This window comes from Balaenoptera physalus, assembly GCF_965194825.1.
Source record: "Balaenoptera physalus genome assembly, contig: SUPER_7_unloc_1, whole genome shotgun sequence".
NCBI classification, from domain to species: Eukaryota; Metazoa; Chordata; class Mammalia; order Artiodactyla; family Balaenopteridae; genus Balaenoptera; species Balaenoptera physalus.
In genome coordinates, this window is record NW_028126534.1 from 72,323 (window position 1) to 88,768 (window position 16,446).

Consider the following 16,446-nt stretch of genomic DNA (forward strand, 5'->3'; position numbering starts at 1 on the left):
TGTACCAGTTTACATTCCTACCAACAGTGTAGGAGGGTTCCGTTTTCTCCACACCGTCTCCAGCATTTATTGTTTGTAGGTTTTTGATGACAGCCATTCTGGCCAGTGTGAGGTGATACCTCTTTGTAGTTGTGATTTGCATTTCTCTAATAATTAGTGATGTTGAGCATCTTTTTATGTGCTTTTTGGCCATCTGTATGTCTTATTTGGAGAAATGTCTGTTTAGGTCTTCTGCCCATTTTTTGATTGAGTTATTTGTTTTTTTGATATTGAGCTGCATGAGCTGTTTGTATATTTTGGAGATTAATCCCTTGTCAATTGCTTCATTTGCAAATATTTTCTCCCATTCTGAGGGTTGTCCTTTTGTTTTGTTTATGGTTTCCTTTGCTGTGCAAAAGCTTTTAAGTTTCATTAGGTCCCATTTGTTTATTTTTGTTTTTATTTTCATAACTCTAGGAGGTGGATCAAAAAAGATCTTGCTGCGATTTATGTCAAAAAGTGTTCTGCTTATGTTTTCCTCTAAGGGTTTTATAGTGTCTGGTTTTACATTTAGGTCTTTAATCCATTTTGAGTTTATTTTTGTGTATGGTGTTAGGAAGTGTTGTAATTTCATTCTTTTACATGTAGCTGTCCAGTTTTCCCAACACCACTTATTGAAGAGGCTGTCTTTTCTCCACTGTATATCCTTGCCTCCTTTGTCATAGACTAGTTGACCATAGGTGCGTGGGTTTATCTCTGGGCTTCCTATCTTGTTCCATTGATCTGTATTTCTGTTTTTGTGCCAGTATCATATTGTCTTGATGACTGTAGCTTTGTAGTATAGTCTGAAGTCAGGGAGTCTGATTCCTCCAGCTCCGTATTTTTCCCTCAAGACTGCTTTGGCTATTTGGGGTCTTTTTTGTCTCCATACAAATTTTAAGATTTTTTGTTCTAGTTCTGTAAAAAATGCCATTGGTAATTTGATAGGGATTGCATTGAATCTGTAGATTGCTTTGGGTAGTATAGTCATTTTCACAATATTTCTTCTTCCAGTCCAAGAACATGGTACATCTCTCCATCTGTTTGTGTCATCTTTGATTTATTTCATCAGTATCTTACAGTTTCCTGAGTACAGGTCTTTTGCCTCCTTAGGTAGGTTTATTCCTAGGTATTTTATTCTTTTTGTTGTGATTATCTATATTCTTGGCATTAACATTTACTAATAGAATGAGTTCCTTCTGGGAAAAATCAGCTTGAGTGACTTCAAAGTTTTGGAGAGTACCACCATGGTAAAAGTAAAAATAGGTGGGTAAGTATAGATAGATTTCAGCGTGAAAAATTATCAATTTGCCTTTAATAGCCCTGAGTTTGGTGCTATAAGTGCACTTAAAGGCATGACTTAACAAAGAGGGATTTAGAAAGGAAATGCCGTTGACTTCCCAAGCTGTGCACTTCATGGGATACAGTTTTGTAATAAAGACCGTAGAAAATTACGAAACTTCTGAAAGAAACTTCCTGTCTGTGTATGTATATGTGTGTGTTTACAGTTTATACTGGATTAGGATTGTAAACCTTGATAGTGTCTAAAAATATTAAAGGGGAATATGAGGATGTAAGCCAAATAAATGAGGACTGCTAGAATGTTTAATTGTGTATTAGTCTTTTATTAGCAGTGTATGTTCTTCAGGAAGCAGCTGCCTGAGAACCCATCTCCTGAGAAAAAACAGCTCTGAGTTTGAAATTCAAGGCTCTCAGAATGAAAAGTGGTGACCCTCTAGAATTTTAGTCTTATCACTAAATTTGCAAAGTTGGATTAGACCAAGCCCAGCTACTTATCAACTGCATTATTATTCTCTTCCTTGGGCCTTGGTTAACTCATCCGTGGAATTGTGGAGTCACACTAGATATCCTTAAAGTCCCTCTTAAATGCATGTCCTCTGGTCACACACATGTCAGTCCTCTAGTTAAACTTTCTGTGCCACAGATGTTGTTTTGTATAGCATCCTGCAAGTGTTGTCCAACTCTGCTGAGAGGGCTCCAGGCAGACCAGGAGAGTCTGGGTTCATTACAAACATCCCTCTTTGAAAACCAATGTCCGTGGTATTCACCTATCTTTTCTTAGCTAGTTGGATCTTACTTCCATATGTTACTACTCCTCCTTTAGGTCTTATACTCTCAGCCAATCTTAGACATGGCCATTGAATTCTAAGGAAAAATTTTCAGAATCCTCATCTCCTGTTTGTTTTCCTCTAGAGCTACATTTGTTCATTAATGTGCCTTTTGTAATGTGGTATTCACCCTGACTGAAGCTACTAAAATAGTCTAATTACTAATCAGTATGTTGAGATTGTTGCTGTGATCCTTCAGTGGTTAGACATGTTCTTCATACTTACTATTTCATACTTACTAGTCAGTATGAATTTTAAAATTAAAGTGCATATTTAATCTAGTATTTACTTTTCCTCTTTTAGTCCTCTTAAAGTATTAATGGTGTCTCTTATAATCAATAATTCTTGTGCTGGAAAAGTAATAAGGTGCTCTGATGTTTGCACAAGTTTCTAATAATGTACCAAAAGATGAAGTATATAAAGTACAACTATCTTGCCATAATCAGTCCTAAGGAATTGGTTTTCATTCTGGAATTATACTTGAATTTCAATTTATTAAACCCACGCCCATTTCTCTCCCCTGTGATATTTATATTTATAATCATATGAGTATTATTTTAGCTATTACAGATCCAGGTAGCTGCTATTTGATGTTGACTCTCCGCTTCTGCTCAACTGCTAATGATAGCAAGAGCTCTGTCGTCCCATAGGACTCATATTTTATTGTATTGCTATGGCTGCCATGCTTGTTATTTCCTCAGCCGCTTCTGCAGAATGAATTCTGTAGAAATTTTTACATAATTTCAATTTTGAATTTTGTTTAACATAACAGCATGCTTACTTTTAAAAATAAAGGAAGGAGACTGATTGATTTCTACTCTTTGCCATCCTATTTATTTATTTATTTATTTAATTGTGGTCTAGTTGATATACAATGTTGTGCCCATCTCTGTTGTACAGCAAAGTGACTCAGTTATACACATAGAGACATTTTTAAAAATATTATTTTCCATTATGGTTTATCCCAGGAGATTGGATATAGTTCCCTGTGCTTGGGTATAGTTCCCTGTGCTATACAGTAGGACCTTGTTGTTTATCCATCCTGTATATAATAGTTTGCATCTGCTATAAAATAAAATTCATTTAAAATAAAATTTATTTTCAGCTATAAAATAATTAAGTCATAGGGATGTAATGTACAGCATGGTGACTACAGTTAATAATACTGTACTGCGTATTTGAAAGTTGCTAAGAGAGTAGATCTTAAAAGTTCTCATCAGGACTTCCCTGGTGGCGCAGTGGTTAAGAATCCGCCTGTCAATGCAGGGGACATGGGTTCAATCCCTGGTCCGGGAAGATCCCACGTGCCTTGGAGCAACTAAGCCAGTGAGCCACAACTACTGAGCCCGTGTGCCCTAGAGCCCACGTGCTGCAACTGCTGAAGCCTGCGCGCTCTAGGGCCCATGTGCCACAACCACTGAGCCCACATGCTGCAACTACTGAAGCCCACGTGCCTAGAGCCCGTGCTCCACAACAAGAGAAGCCACCGCAATGAGAAGCCCCTGCCTGCTGCAACTAGAGAAAGCCCACATGCAGCAACAAAGACCCAGCACAGCCAAAAGAAAATAAATTTAAAAAAAAAAAGTTCTCATCACAAGAAAAAAATTCTTGTGTATGGTGATGGATGCTAACTAGATCTGTTGTGGTGATCATTTTGCAATATATGTAAATATTGAATCATTATGTTGTATACTTGAAACTAATATAATGTTCTATGTCAATTGTACCTCAATTTAAAAAAAGAAAATTTCAAGTATATATGTAAGTTGGAGAAGAGAAATGGAGGAGTATTTAGAGGTGGATATGGAGGTCAAAAGAGGTATTCTGTATTTATTTTTTAAGATGCAAAAAGTATGGTACCATTGTATGCTGATTGTAATGATTAAATAAAATTTGTATTGTTTATCCATGAGGTGGTGGTGTTGAATATCTGGGGCAGTATACTGCCTTGTATCTTTTTGTTGGAGAGAGTAGATAGATTCTGGTGCAAAGTGGAAGGTTTGGTCTCTGAACGGGGCATGGACGGTGAATCCACTGTGTCAGGAGGGAAGGCAGGGTGCATGGACACAATGGCCTGTAGGTGGGCAGATGTGGGGAAAATAGGGAAGTTGCCTTCCGATTGCTTCTGTCTTCTCAGGCCTATGGAAATGTCACATACAAATTGGCACTTGCCATCTACCTCTACAAAAATTAAATTATGAGCCACTGCATCTGCTGACCTTCAACACGCCCTGAAAGGAATTCAGGGTGGAGATCAGAAATGAGGCACTCTGTGCTCTGGAAAAAACTGGCAGAACAGGTCCTTAGACAGTTAGATATTTTCAGGAGATGATTTTATGAGCCCAATTCTTGCATCTCCTCATATTTAGAAAAGCACTAAAAAATTCTTCATGGTGATGTCTGCTCCTCATGACTAGCAGTAACCTTCACGAAACTAGCAGAACCTTCTGCAAAAAATATCTGCTTGATTGCATGTACTCCCCCTTCACCAAAATCACATATATACTGACCTTCCCCACTTCCTCTTTGGAGCACTTTCTCAGAGCTATTCGATATGCTGTTTCCCAGGCTATAGTCCTCATTTTGCCCCAGATAAAACTTAACTCACAACTCTCACGCTGTGCAATTGTTTTTAGTCAGCAGAAGCAAGTCATCAGCTGAGGGTGGTCACTGAGGAGGAGACTTGGGAAGTTTTCAGAAAGAGAAGATGTGAAGTATGAAATAATTTAGGAGCATGAGAGAGTGAACGGACAAAGGAATATGTTAGAATTGTTGGGCAACAATGAGGGCCCTTGTGAAGTTATTGGTCGTGAGTTAAAGTGAGACCAAAACTTAGACATCTTAGAGGAGGTCTGGTCCGGGTCAACTCCTGGTTGTTCCTGTTAGTTAGATTCATCACCTGGACCAGGTCCATTCATTGATGCCTGAGCCCCATGGAGGAGAGGACAAAGAGTTAGACGTGAAAACAAAAAAACTGTCAACAAAAGCTCTGAAATTTTGATACGTCTTTAAATTTTGTAAACCAAAGCAGAAAAGAAGACCATGTCCTCTCTCCTGCCCCTCATCAAGGGGCACCTCAAGGAATCTCCTGCTTTGCCACTGGTGGAATTTTCGGCCACACGAGGTGAGGATTGTAGTGCCTTTGAGGAACTTTATGGAACCTGATGAATGTGGAAGAGCTGGAGGACATCGCAGGTCCCAGGAAGATGTAGAGGATTAATGTGTAAATATCACATGGTAACTAACTAGAATGTTTCATCATCGACTACAAGACCCCTCTGGGAAATCCCAGAAGGGCTTAAATGCACTTAACTCATTACAGGCTTATAGTAGGAAGATTTCTAAACCTGGTCTTCCAAGATTCCTGTTCTCTGATTCTTCATTCAAACACTAATCTGGATACTGCTGTGAAGAGAATTTGCAGTTGTAGTTAAAACTGAATGGATTGATCTTAATACATAGAGTTTATCCAGGTGGACTGGACCCAATCAGGTAAGCACTTTGCATACAGAGTTTGCTCCATCTGGCAGCAGAAGAGAAGGTCAGAGAGATTTGATGTACAAGGTGACTTGATAGATCATTGCTGGCTTGAAGGCAGAGGAAAACACATGAAAAGGAATGTGGGTGGTCTTAAGATGCTGAGAAAGGACTCTGGGTGACAGCCAGAAAATAAGGGACCTAACACTTCCAACAGCAAGGAACCGTATAACAACCTAAATGAGCCTAGAGGCAGATGTCTTCCTAGAGCCTCCAGACAAGGAATCTGCCTTGCTAACACCTTCCTCTCAGCCTTATGATACTCTGACCATTGAATCCAGCCTGCTGTAAACTATTCGTTAATAAATGGGTGTTATTTGAAGCCACTTAGCTTGTGGTAATCTGTTATGCATCAATAGGAAACTAATACATAGTCCTTTACATTTCGTTTGCTCAGGAGCCAGATGAGTTTCAGAACTGGGTCATTTGTGCCTATGCAGGTGGCACTCAGCCAAGTAAACTGCGGCCATGTGCTATCAAGTTCTCTCTCAAATTCACCAATATACCTGGGAGTTGTGCTGGTCTCCATAGCGGTTCAGTTAACGAGGTCTTTTTCTCAAACTTGGTGGGTTGATTTTGAGCATGATTCAATTGCAAAATTATTGTTTAACATAACTCTATCCATAAATTGTTATTTGTTTATTAACGGAGAGATATTAAAACTTTTTTACAAAGAATAAAAATCTTCACTTTCAGTTTTACGTTTCATTTTTTTTTTCACTTTACTAACTTCGTTCTGAGAGAGGAAGCCTAGTCTTTTTAACAAATGATGCTGGAGAAAACGGATGTCCACAGGCTAAAAAAACTCAACCCAAACTTCACCCCTTTCACACTAATTAACTCAAAAATGGATCACAAAATTAAATATAAAATATAATACTATAAAACTTTTAGAAAAAATCCTGGGAGAAAACCTCTGGGATCTAGGGCTAGGCAAGGAGTTCTTTTTTAAGTACATTTTAATGAAATTTTATTTTCAATTGTAGATTGATGTGTACCTTCACTTATTCTGAGAAAAAATAAAATGTATTCAATTTGCCCTTCCAGGTTTATAGACAAATCACATGAATTGATCATATCATAAACCCATAGTTGGTCAACAGTAGAACCATGCAGTGTTTTCCTGAGGAGAAACCTTTCTTTATGTTCATGAAATTTTTGGAGGATTAGGGCTGTAACTAGAGGGTCGGGGTAAGCTGGGGATTCTGCCAGTGGAGGTGAGAGCAGGGAGGGAATTCACCAAACCCAAGGACAGGCAAACCTGTCAGAAACTGCTGGAGAGAGAGGACAGTTACTTGGGATTCAAATCTGCTGATCAACCTTGGTGTGCTATGTTTTGTGGAACAATAAAAATAGTATTTTCCAGCAAAAACTGGAATAGGTAATGCAAATTTAAGGATGCTAAAACGCACACATATGTATGTGCATATACACATACACAAAACATATATATGTATACATGTATATATACGTCTGTGTATTTTTTCCAGCTTTATTGAAGTATGATTGACAAATAAAAATTGTATATTTTTAGGTTGTACAATATAATGTTTTGATCTACATACACATTGTGAAAATGATTCCACAATCATTTCACAAAGTGAAATCAGGAAATCATACCATAATCAAGCTAATTTACATATTCATTATTTCCCATAGTTATCTTTTGTGTGCGTGTGTGCCTGTGTGTCTGTGTGTGTGGTGAGAACACTTGAGATCTATTCTTCTAGAAAACTTCAAGCATACAGTACATTATTATTAACTATAGTCACCATGCTGTACATGAAATTTCTAGAACTACTCATCTTATAACTGAAAGTTTGTACTCTCCATATTTGTAATTTAAATTGTTAGGCGATAAATATGCAGGCATATTTTCCTATCCTCTCTCTTACACATCTTTCAAATAATGTTTTGAAACATTTTCAGTTTTTTCAATAATTCAAATATAATTTTCAAACAGTCAAAAAAGCACACGGAGTTGTTTTTCACTACCGTATTTTACATATATTTGTTAGTAAATAAATGGTTCTCCAGACTGTTCAGCAGATTAAATGTTAAAGTAAACAAGGGCTAATTGCTCCTTATTTTTAGAACAGTAGATTTACAATATATGTAGCTGTTACAAGTCACATATTTAAATTATTTTAAACATCTTCTTTGGTAATAGTTTTTTTTTTATGACTTTGTGTCAAAATAGAAACAATACCTCGAAGTAAATTTGCTTTTTAATCCATATTCTGTGAACACCTAAATTTTACAATGAAAAATTTCAAAACCTACAAGGATATCCATATTTGAAATATAAAATAAATGATAAATTCAATAATTGGGAATTTTCTTTGCCCTATTAAACATCAATTTTTAATGCTGTTTTATTCTTACAGATTCTTCTCAAAATATATTGGCTACTTGAGAGATGTCATTACACTCCTGTGATTTATACAGAAGGTAAGTTAGAAAACTTTAATTCTTGTGTCCATTAATTAACAAACTTTTAATAAACACTTTTCATCAGGGACTAGAGTAAGTACTGGCAATGTGGTGAGACATGCTTCACTCCTCTCTCTTGCCTGCAAGGAGCTTTCAGTGTAGTGAGGTGGATGGACCTAGAGTCTGTCATACAGAGTGAAGTAAGTCAGAAAGAGAAAAACAAATACCGTATGCTAACACGTATATATGGAATCTTAGAAAAAAAAAAAAAAAAGGTCATGAAGAACTTAGGGGCAGGACGGGAATAAAGACACAGACCTACTAGAGAATGGACTTGAGGATATGGGGAGGGGGAAGGGTAAGCTGTGACAAAGTGAGAGAGTGGCATGGACATATATACAGTACCAAATGTAAAATAGATAGCTAGTGGGAAGCAGCCACATAGCACAGGGAGATCAGCTCGGTGCTTTGTGACCACATAGAGGGGTGGGATAGGGAGGGTGGAAAGGAGGGAGACACAAGAGGGAAGAGATATGGGAACATATGTATATGTATAACTGATACACTTTGTTATAAAGCAGAAACTAACACACCATTGTAAAGCAATTATACTCCAATAAAGATGTTAAAAAAAAAAAAAAGATATGCAGTGGTTGTCACAGGGGAGAAGTGCAAAGTGGTCTAGGCAACACAGCACAGGGGACCAGTCCTCATTGGGGCAGTAGAGAAGGCTTTCTGGAGTAAGCAGTGTTTAGTGAAAGGGCTGAAGAATGGGGGTGTTCTCCACGGGGTGCCAGAGTTAGCTGGTTAGGATGAGATCATTCCAACGTCTATGTTCTCCAGCCAAAACAACCAGGAACACACCTGGGAACCAGTTTAGTCTAGAACAAGTTGGATTTATTACTCATGGCAGTGAGGGAAGACACACACCATGGGGAATCCTGGGGTGTCTCAGTAAGAGGGTGTTAGAAAAGAGCTACTACAAGATTTGGGCTTTAGTTGGGTGACTTGGGAGAGGGTCTGAAAGTGATGGGCCACTTTAAATTGGATGCTGAAAGCCAAGGCAATTCTATAATTCATCTCAATAAATTTTAGCTACAAGAGGGAAGACTATAGTCAAAATAAAGCCATTACTGGAAACAAAGTAGATGTCACTCATTTTAACCAAGAGAATGGAGTGTTTGGTATTTTGGGGGGATGGCACAGTGACTTCTTTTTCTGTACTTAGAAAACAGTTGTGAATTGCCTTCACTTTATCTCACTTCATCATTATCTCAGAGTAATCTTGCTTGGCATTGGTATTCTGTGATACCTTTTGGTATTTATGTCCAGGCTTACCTCTGGATATCATCAGGGCTGTTGTTGTTTTTGCTTTTTTTTTTTTTCTCTCACAAGACAAATGAAGCATGGGGGAAGCATTTAGCTTCAATTGGAAGGCATCATTCTAGAATTTTAGAAATCAATGGAAAAGTACAGGTCTTCTAGCCAAACCCATACATCTGTTTGTATGAAGGACAAACAGATTAACAGAGTAAGTGCATTGGTAGCTTGAATTTATTTTCTAAGATTTGCTTAGCTCCCCTAGTCCCATTTTTTATACTTATTATATTTTGATATAGTAAAAATTCATAAATGTGAAAACCACCAGTAAGATTTCAGTTCATCCATCTTCCCTTAAATACTTTCTCAGCCTGGGCACGTTGATTCCCTTTGCTTAGGATTTAAATCTCTTATCAGTACACCTCCCCAACTCTATTCAGTAGGAAACTGGTGAAATGATATCACAGTGGGATGACATAAAACAAAGAAGACATCCACACGCACAAATAAACTGTATATAAAGTCTGCTCATAATTTGAATACAAAGTGTTTTAATAAAAAAAATTTAACCACTGCTAAATTATCCATATACTGAGTAAAAGCAAAAATGTTACCCTAATAAAAAGAGTGTAGACATGATAGCCCATGAAGCCATGTGGGATGAAATTAAAAATAGAGTATGTCTCCAGAGATTATCAGGCAACACTTTTTTCAAGTTTGTAATGTATAGTATTTTTTTTACCATTCCTTTTTGTATTGATAAATCAATCATGTCATATCATATCATATATTTTGTATTATATGTCATATCATATCATATCAATCAGTATTTTTTACCATTCCTTTGTGTATTGATACATTAATCATGTCATGTCATATTATATATCATTTATTATATATCATATCATGAAATGTTTCATTTGATGGTCATCTATCTGAGAGCAAGTTGCAAGATTTTCACACTTTCACTGAGTCCTTCACTGACATCCAGCTTGACCTTGACAAGTATATCTGACCTTCCCGCTGTGTTAGAGATCAGAGTGTGTGAAATACTGACAACTACTGAAGATTACTGGGTAATGTAGACAGTGTGCAGTGGATCGACCAGTATAGACTCTTAAGTCCATTTTCTACATCTAGTAATGTGTTCAAGTGATTGGTTTTGGCATCAAAACTGAAATACTTCTCTTTCTCAACTTGCTGTTCACACATTATCTTCCAGTGGCAAGTGCTGACAACTACTGATGCTGCTTTCACTAAAACTTCATTATTGACTAAACTCCCCTCATCTTAGCTTAAAACCCCTGAATTGGGAGAAAGTGTATCCGATCTGCCTGTGCTTAAGCTGGATCACAGCAGTTGCTTGGCCTAATAGCTGAGACCCTTTCTCAATATGCCAGCTTGTGAGTGTGATCAGTGTTTGTGCACCCTAGGTATATTGATCTGATGTTTAATTTTGTCTAATATTTTTACTCTCCTGCTTACTAGTCAAGTCACTATATCCATAAATTTGACTTAATGAGTCCATTTTTCTTTTCTTTCTTCAGAACTGTTTACCTGATCCAAAACACCTTCCAGTGGATTTTCTATATGTAAAACCTGTTTTTTAAATTAGTAAATAAAACTACTGCCTTCAGAATTTTGCCTCGAAAGCAACAGGATGCTTTCAACAATCTAATGTAAATGCAAACCACTGCATTCTTAACTAAAAGCCATTCTCCTGGGTATGGTGTGTGCTGCTGTTCACCAATCTCTGCTAGATGCTGCCTGAGGTCCCCCTTGCTTCTACACCCTCACACATTCCCCCTGCAGCTCTGATGCTGCTGGAAGGTCTGGAAGTTCCTGCACTGTATTCTAACTGGATCTGTGCTCTTACTACAGACTTGGGGTCCCTACCAATCCACAGCTGCATGGTGTTTGCAGGCAAGTGGGGGGAGAATGGTTCACTTACCTGTGTTATCTGCCCTCTGCCTACAAGGTGAAACTCAGGGCTGACGGGGTCCCTCTGAGTTTCAGAGTTTGGTGAAACAGATATTCTAAAGTTTATTCATGGTTCTCCTTCTCCCTGGACAGGCCACACACATGTGCTTTGCCTGACAGAGCCCAGAGCCCATGGCTGTTTTGGATTCTGGTTTGATTCCTTAGAAAAGGCCAGGAATCTGGTGCATGTCAGTGTTCTCCAACATTTCTATCCTTCTCCTACTCAGTAAAAAGTTTTCTGAGCATGAAGATCCAGTGTGTATATTTATGCATTTGCAAATTAAATGCATGTTCTATGGTTCCGTAATTTATATGCAAGACAAAGGTTATACAGATACAGGAATTTTAAAAGAATGAGATGAGGAGGAATGCAAATGGAAGTTCTAACATTTTCTTCCTGCCTCCTAGCATACTGTCTTGTCCACTCTGACTGGCGGGCTTCCCCATCAAGAAGTCTCTTAGTGAAACTCCATGCCGCTCAGGTGAGGGGGTGTGTGGGGACATGGGGGCAAAGCAGGGATGGTATTTCCAGGAACTGGATTTTGTGTACTTTTGCCTTCAACTCTCAAAATCTGCATGGATGACCTTGAATTGCAGGTGGATTCAAGATTCAGAGAGTTAATGTTTTTCATGATGGAGTTCTATCCAGAGAAGTGGATGTGGATCACACTACATTGCATTGTTTTTCCTGGAAGTTTCTTTCTCTTGTTATTCTCTTCCTTTTAAGCCATGTTATGATGAAAAATAACAGACTGTTATCAAAGAAGGGTAGTATACTCTTAAATACTTTAAGTGGCAAAATGAATTTTTTTTTTTTTTTTTTTTGCTAAAACAGTAATACGTGCCATAACCTTGTGGTGGTGGAAATAATTTACACTAGGTTTATCATCTGGATGATCTATGAAAAGGATTCTTTCACACAGGTTATATGATGTAGCAGAGGAAGCATTTGGTCTGCGTCAGTTGTGGAAAGCGAGTATCTGTATGGTTTGGGGAATCCCTCTCTGTCTCAGGGTCCCCATTTGTTCATTAGGTGACCAGACTACAGAAGAGGCCACAGTCATTTTTTGGTAATGACTTTCCTTCATCATCCTCCTTCTCCTGTTCCCTCCCCACTCCTGCTCTCCTCCTTCTCCTCTTCTTCTTCCTCGCCTAATCTCCTTCATCTAAAGTCCGCAGTAAGTCCCCAGACAGACAACGCAGGAGGGCTATAGGGTGTAGGGTGGTGAAAGGCAGGGTCATCTAGGAGTAACTAGAGGGAAGGAGCAGCACCCATCACTTTGGCCAAGTTGTAGTTCCTCCTTCAATTATGGACAAATCTTTTAGGTGGTATCCTGGCCGTGGCCAGCAGACCCTAGACCTGCCTGTCCTTCTTGATCTACTCTTTGCAAATCCTTTCATCAGATAGCTTTGGGGGAGTCCTTCCAGTTTTAATAGACTAAAATTTATGTACTTATTTGTGGGGCAAATGTATCTCAGCTGCCTACCTGAAGTCCCCACCTTTTTTTCTTCTACTGGGAAAGTTCAAGGAAATGTAATGGTTTTTCCAGAAACTGTTTGTGCCGGTTGTTCTGTTTACCCTCATGTTCCATTCCATGAGGGATGAGAATGGCCATAGAGCCTAATTTATAAACCGCATATCCTATGCATCACTTATGTAAAAATATTCTAGCCCACAAATCTTAAAAAAAGAATGTTAATGCATCCCATCCAGAGGACCAGCTAAAGCACACACACACACACACACACACACAAATGCTTAGACCAAAGAGCTGTGTCACTCAAATTTCTTGTTATCGGGATGAGATGAGGCAACTGTGTTTTCCTATGAAAGATGCCAGTATTTCCTAAATCCTCATGTATTTTGTTGGGAATTACATTATTTTATAATACCTCTTACTAGAATTTAGTTTTATCTCAAACACATGGTTTAGAAATATTAGCTTAAACTTCCAAGAAGAGAGTGTCATTTTCATGAATGTGAGATGTTGTAGTTGTGGGTATCTATAGGAAAACGACGAGCTAGTCTAGTTAGTAAATACTATTGATTGGCTATTAGAGGACATCTGTGGCTACTTTCCAAAGTTCTGTGATTCAGTAACATAAGAAAATGTCACAAAGGGAGCACATTTCAAAAAATTAATAGCTATGATTTTGTAAAATATTTTACAGCCTGAATATTTGTTTTTCTTAATTAAAGAAAATACACAGGGCCCTCACATCAGCTCACTCCTCTCTTTTGAGAGAAAGGACCATGACACTGTTACCCCACAGAGTGACCTGAGAGACTTAACCGGACATAATACTTGACATCTGTACATTATCCAGTTTTTACCATGTAAAGGGCAACAGAATTTATGACCAATGAGAAATATGTAGTCTCAACTGAGTGCACAATTTGGAAAGTATTAGGCAGACAGTGAGACCTCTATTATTATTATAATAGAAATGCTGATTAAAGATATACTTTCTTTAACAGATGTTAAAATGCCAATTCCCAAGCGATATGAGGTAATATATATTTCAAGCACCAATTAAGTGACATATTTTTCTAAGATTTCAAAATTCTTTTAAACAATGTATCCTTTTTGTAGCCCTATAATAAATAAATAAAATATAAATTTCCTGAGTCTTGGAAAATGCACGTTTCTTATAATTATATAAAATATGAATTCTTCTAAATGGTTCAGAAGTTTAAGTTATCACAGGTGAACATTAGGATTTTTTCACGTTCTAGAGACACGCATACCATACAACCATCTTGACTGTACTACTGTATTTTAAAAGGAGTAAAATAAACAATATCATTTAATATTAGGCAGTTAAGTACAAATATGCCAGATAATGTAACAGAGATATTGCCAAAAATCCGTCACATTTGTGAATAAGCTTCGTGTGTCTGATAAGGTGGCTCACTTCATTGAAAAATAAAGCAAACCTCACAAACCTGACACAAGCTATTCTGTGCGAAATCCCACACCATTTGCACAGCTAGGAAGTAGGGGTTAGATGCCTCTTTGCTGGTTCATTTCACCATGGATCCCACTTGCTGTAGGCCTCTCTACATCATGTTTCCAAAGGAGAGAAGTCACTTTGAGTGCAGGAACTTGTCCCCAGCAAAACAAAGCATGTGACCCCCTGATGCCATTTGACTGAACGATATTTAAAATTGGACAAAGATTTTTCCCTCATTAGATGCTGGCAGAGTTTTGCTTCTTTTCAAAGTCTGTCATTCTTTCAACTGTGAGTCAGAGCTCAAGCGAACTAAAACCTGTGAAGGAAAGGATTTTGCGGGTTTTCATGGGGAATCTGTAATTCTTCTTTTTCAGAAGTAATTAAAAACTACACAAGAATTTTCTCTGGGGGCACTGGTACTGATCTCCTCCTGCACCTTCAGTTTGCTACATGGCTTGGGATCCACTCAGAGCCGGCTGGTGGCTCAGGCTCATTTGAGTGGGTGTCAGGCCGCTGTTTGAAGGGTCTCTGTGGTCTCGCTGGGGCGCTGGGCGCCTGTGTGTGGACTGCATGGAACTGTGTGCAGGTCCCTTGAGATTTCTCTTCTCAGCGAGGGCTCTGTATAAGGCTCCTGTGAGAGGTCTCTGTGAAGTCTATGTATTATCTCTGAGAGGTCCCTGTGTGGGGTGAGTGTGGGTCCCTGTGTGGAATCAGTGTGGGTCCCCGTGTGGAATCAGTGTGGGTCCCCGTGTGGGGTGAGTGTGGGTCCCCGTGTGGAATCAGTGTGTGTCCCCATGTGGGGTGAGTGTGGGTCCCCGTGTGGAATCAGTGTGTGTCCCCATGTGGGGTGAGTGTGGGTCCCCGTGTGGAATCAGTGTGGGTCCCCGTGTGGAATCAGTGTGTGTCCCCATGTGGGGTGAGTGCGGGTCCCCATGTGGGGTGAGTGTGGGTCCCCGTGTGGAATCAGTGTGGGTCCCTGTGTGGGGTGAGTGTGGGTCCCCGTGTAGGGTGAGTGTGGGTCCCCGTGTGGGAGGAGTACGGGTCCCCGTGTGGAACCAGTGTGGGTCCCCGTGTGGGGTGAGTGTGGGTCCCCGTGTGGAATCAGTGTGGGTCCCCCTGTGGGGACTCTTAGTGGGGGGCCCTCCATTGCTGGCCTTTCTGCACCTCACAGAAGGAGAAGGGCAAAGGGACTTGCAGCTTCTTGTTTCTTGCTGTTCTGTCAGTGTCCCTCTGTGTCACTTCTCCCGACAGGTGCCTTGGGCGTCCAGCACCCTCAAACCCAGCACTCACCTCTTGGTGCCCCTGAGAGGACCCAGCAGCAGTCAGGCTCAGGGGTCCCGCTCTGTGCCAGCCTCTCCTGAGCTCTGGAAGTTGTTCTGTGCTCTGGGTCCCAGCCCCTCCCAGGGCCCCTGGCTGTGCCCCCAGTGCTGTGTCTGCCCCGGAGGAGGGGGCCCAGAGGTGAGACCTGGCTCCAGGGAGAAACCACAGCACAAGCAGGCCTGTGGCCGCTCCCCCTCAGCAGGTCCTGGTCCCGCATGTTGGGGTCCTGACAGGCGTAGGGCAGGGCCATTCAAGCTGTCACCTGGATCAGGGGACCCTCCTGGAGCAGGACTCTGCAGCACGGGAGTGACTGTGACACAGAGCCCCCGATTGCTCTGTAGAATTGCTCCTGTCTCCCTGGTTTCCCGTGTGGACGGGCCGGGGAGGAAAGCTGACGGCACCCTCGTTCTCCGCAGGTCACTTCCCACCCGCTGGGTGACACATCCTGTCTGCTGGCCTCTTCCCCCTCCAGGCTCTGGGGTGAGCAAGGCTGACAGCAGGTGAGACTTGCTACGACCCCAGCACAGTCCCTGAGCCTGTTAAGTCCCACTTATCCCCTGGGGGCCTCCTTGGGCCACGCGTGTAGGTAAAGGTCACAGACCGCGAGTCTGTCGTGAGCTCCCAGTCCTGTGAAAGTTGATTAAATACATTGTGGGGAAGTGAACCTTCCCTGCTTGGGGGCTCCACGGCCTCTGGGAGCCTGGCCCTCTGTGGAGGAGCTCCAGGGGCCTTCCCTCTGTCTGGGCTCTGGGAG

At 40.3% G+C, this 16,446-nt stretch overlaps 1 protein-coding gene and 1 long non-coding RNA gene across 14 annotated transcripts in view; both read left to right on the forward strand.

The window, feature by feature from the left end:
* Positions 1-16,446, forward strand: part of LOC309665250 (uncharacterized protein) — an 89,291-nt gene that overhangs the window by 47,599 nt on the left and 25,246 nt on the right. For 3 of the 13 annotated variants that reach the window (XR_014266284.1, XR_014266286.1, XR_014266288.1), the window contains exons 1-3: positions 6,424-8,135; positions 11,826-11,899; positions 16,109-16,192. Coding sequence is in view for 1 of the 13 variants with exons in the window: in XM_082478889.1 (XP_082335015.1) it covers positions 8,072-8,135; positions 11,826-11,899 (138 nt within the window). In the remaining 12 variants the exon portion in view is untranslated. Of the gene's footprint in view, positions 1-5,288; positions 6,250-6,423; positions 8,136-10,984; positions 11,117-11,825; positions 11,900-16,108; positions 16,193-16,446 lie in introns of those variants that run through there. The other 10 variants (XR_014266285.1, XR_014266287.1, XR_014266289.1 and 7 more) reach the window with 7 other exon arrangements.
* LOC309665264 lies at positions 64-2,195 on the forward strand. The gene is made up of 2 exons (XR_014266299.1): positions 64-678; positions 1,766-2,195. It is a non-coding gene; the product is annotated as an uncharacterized lncRNA (long non-coding RNA).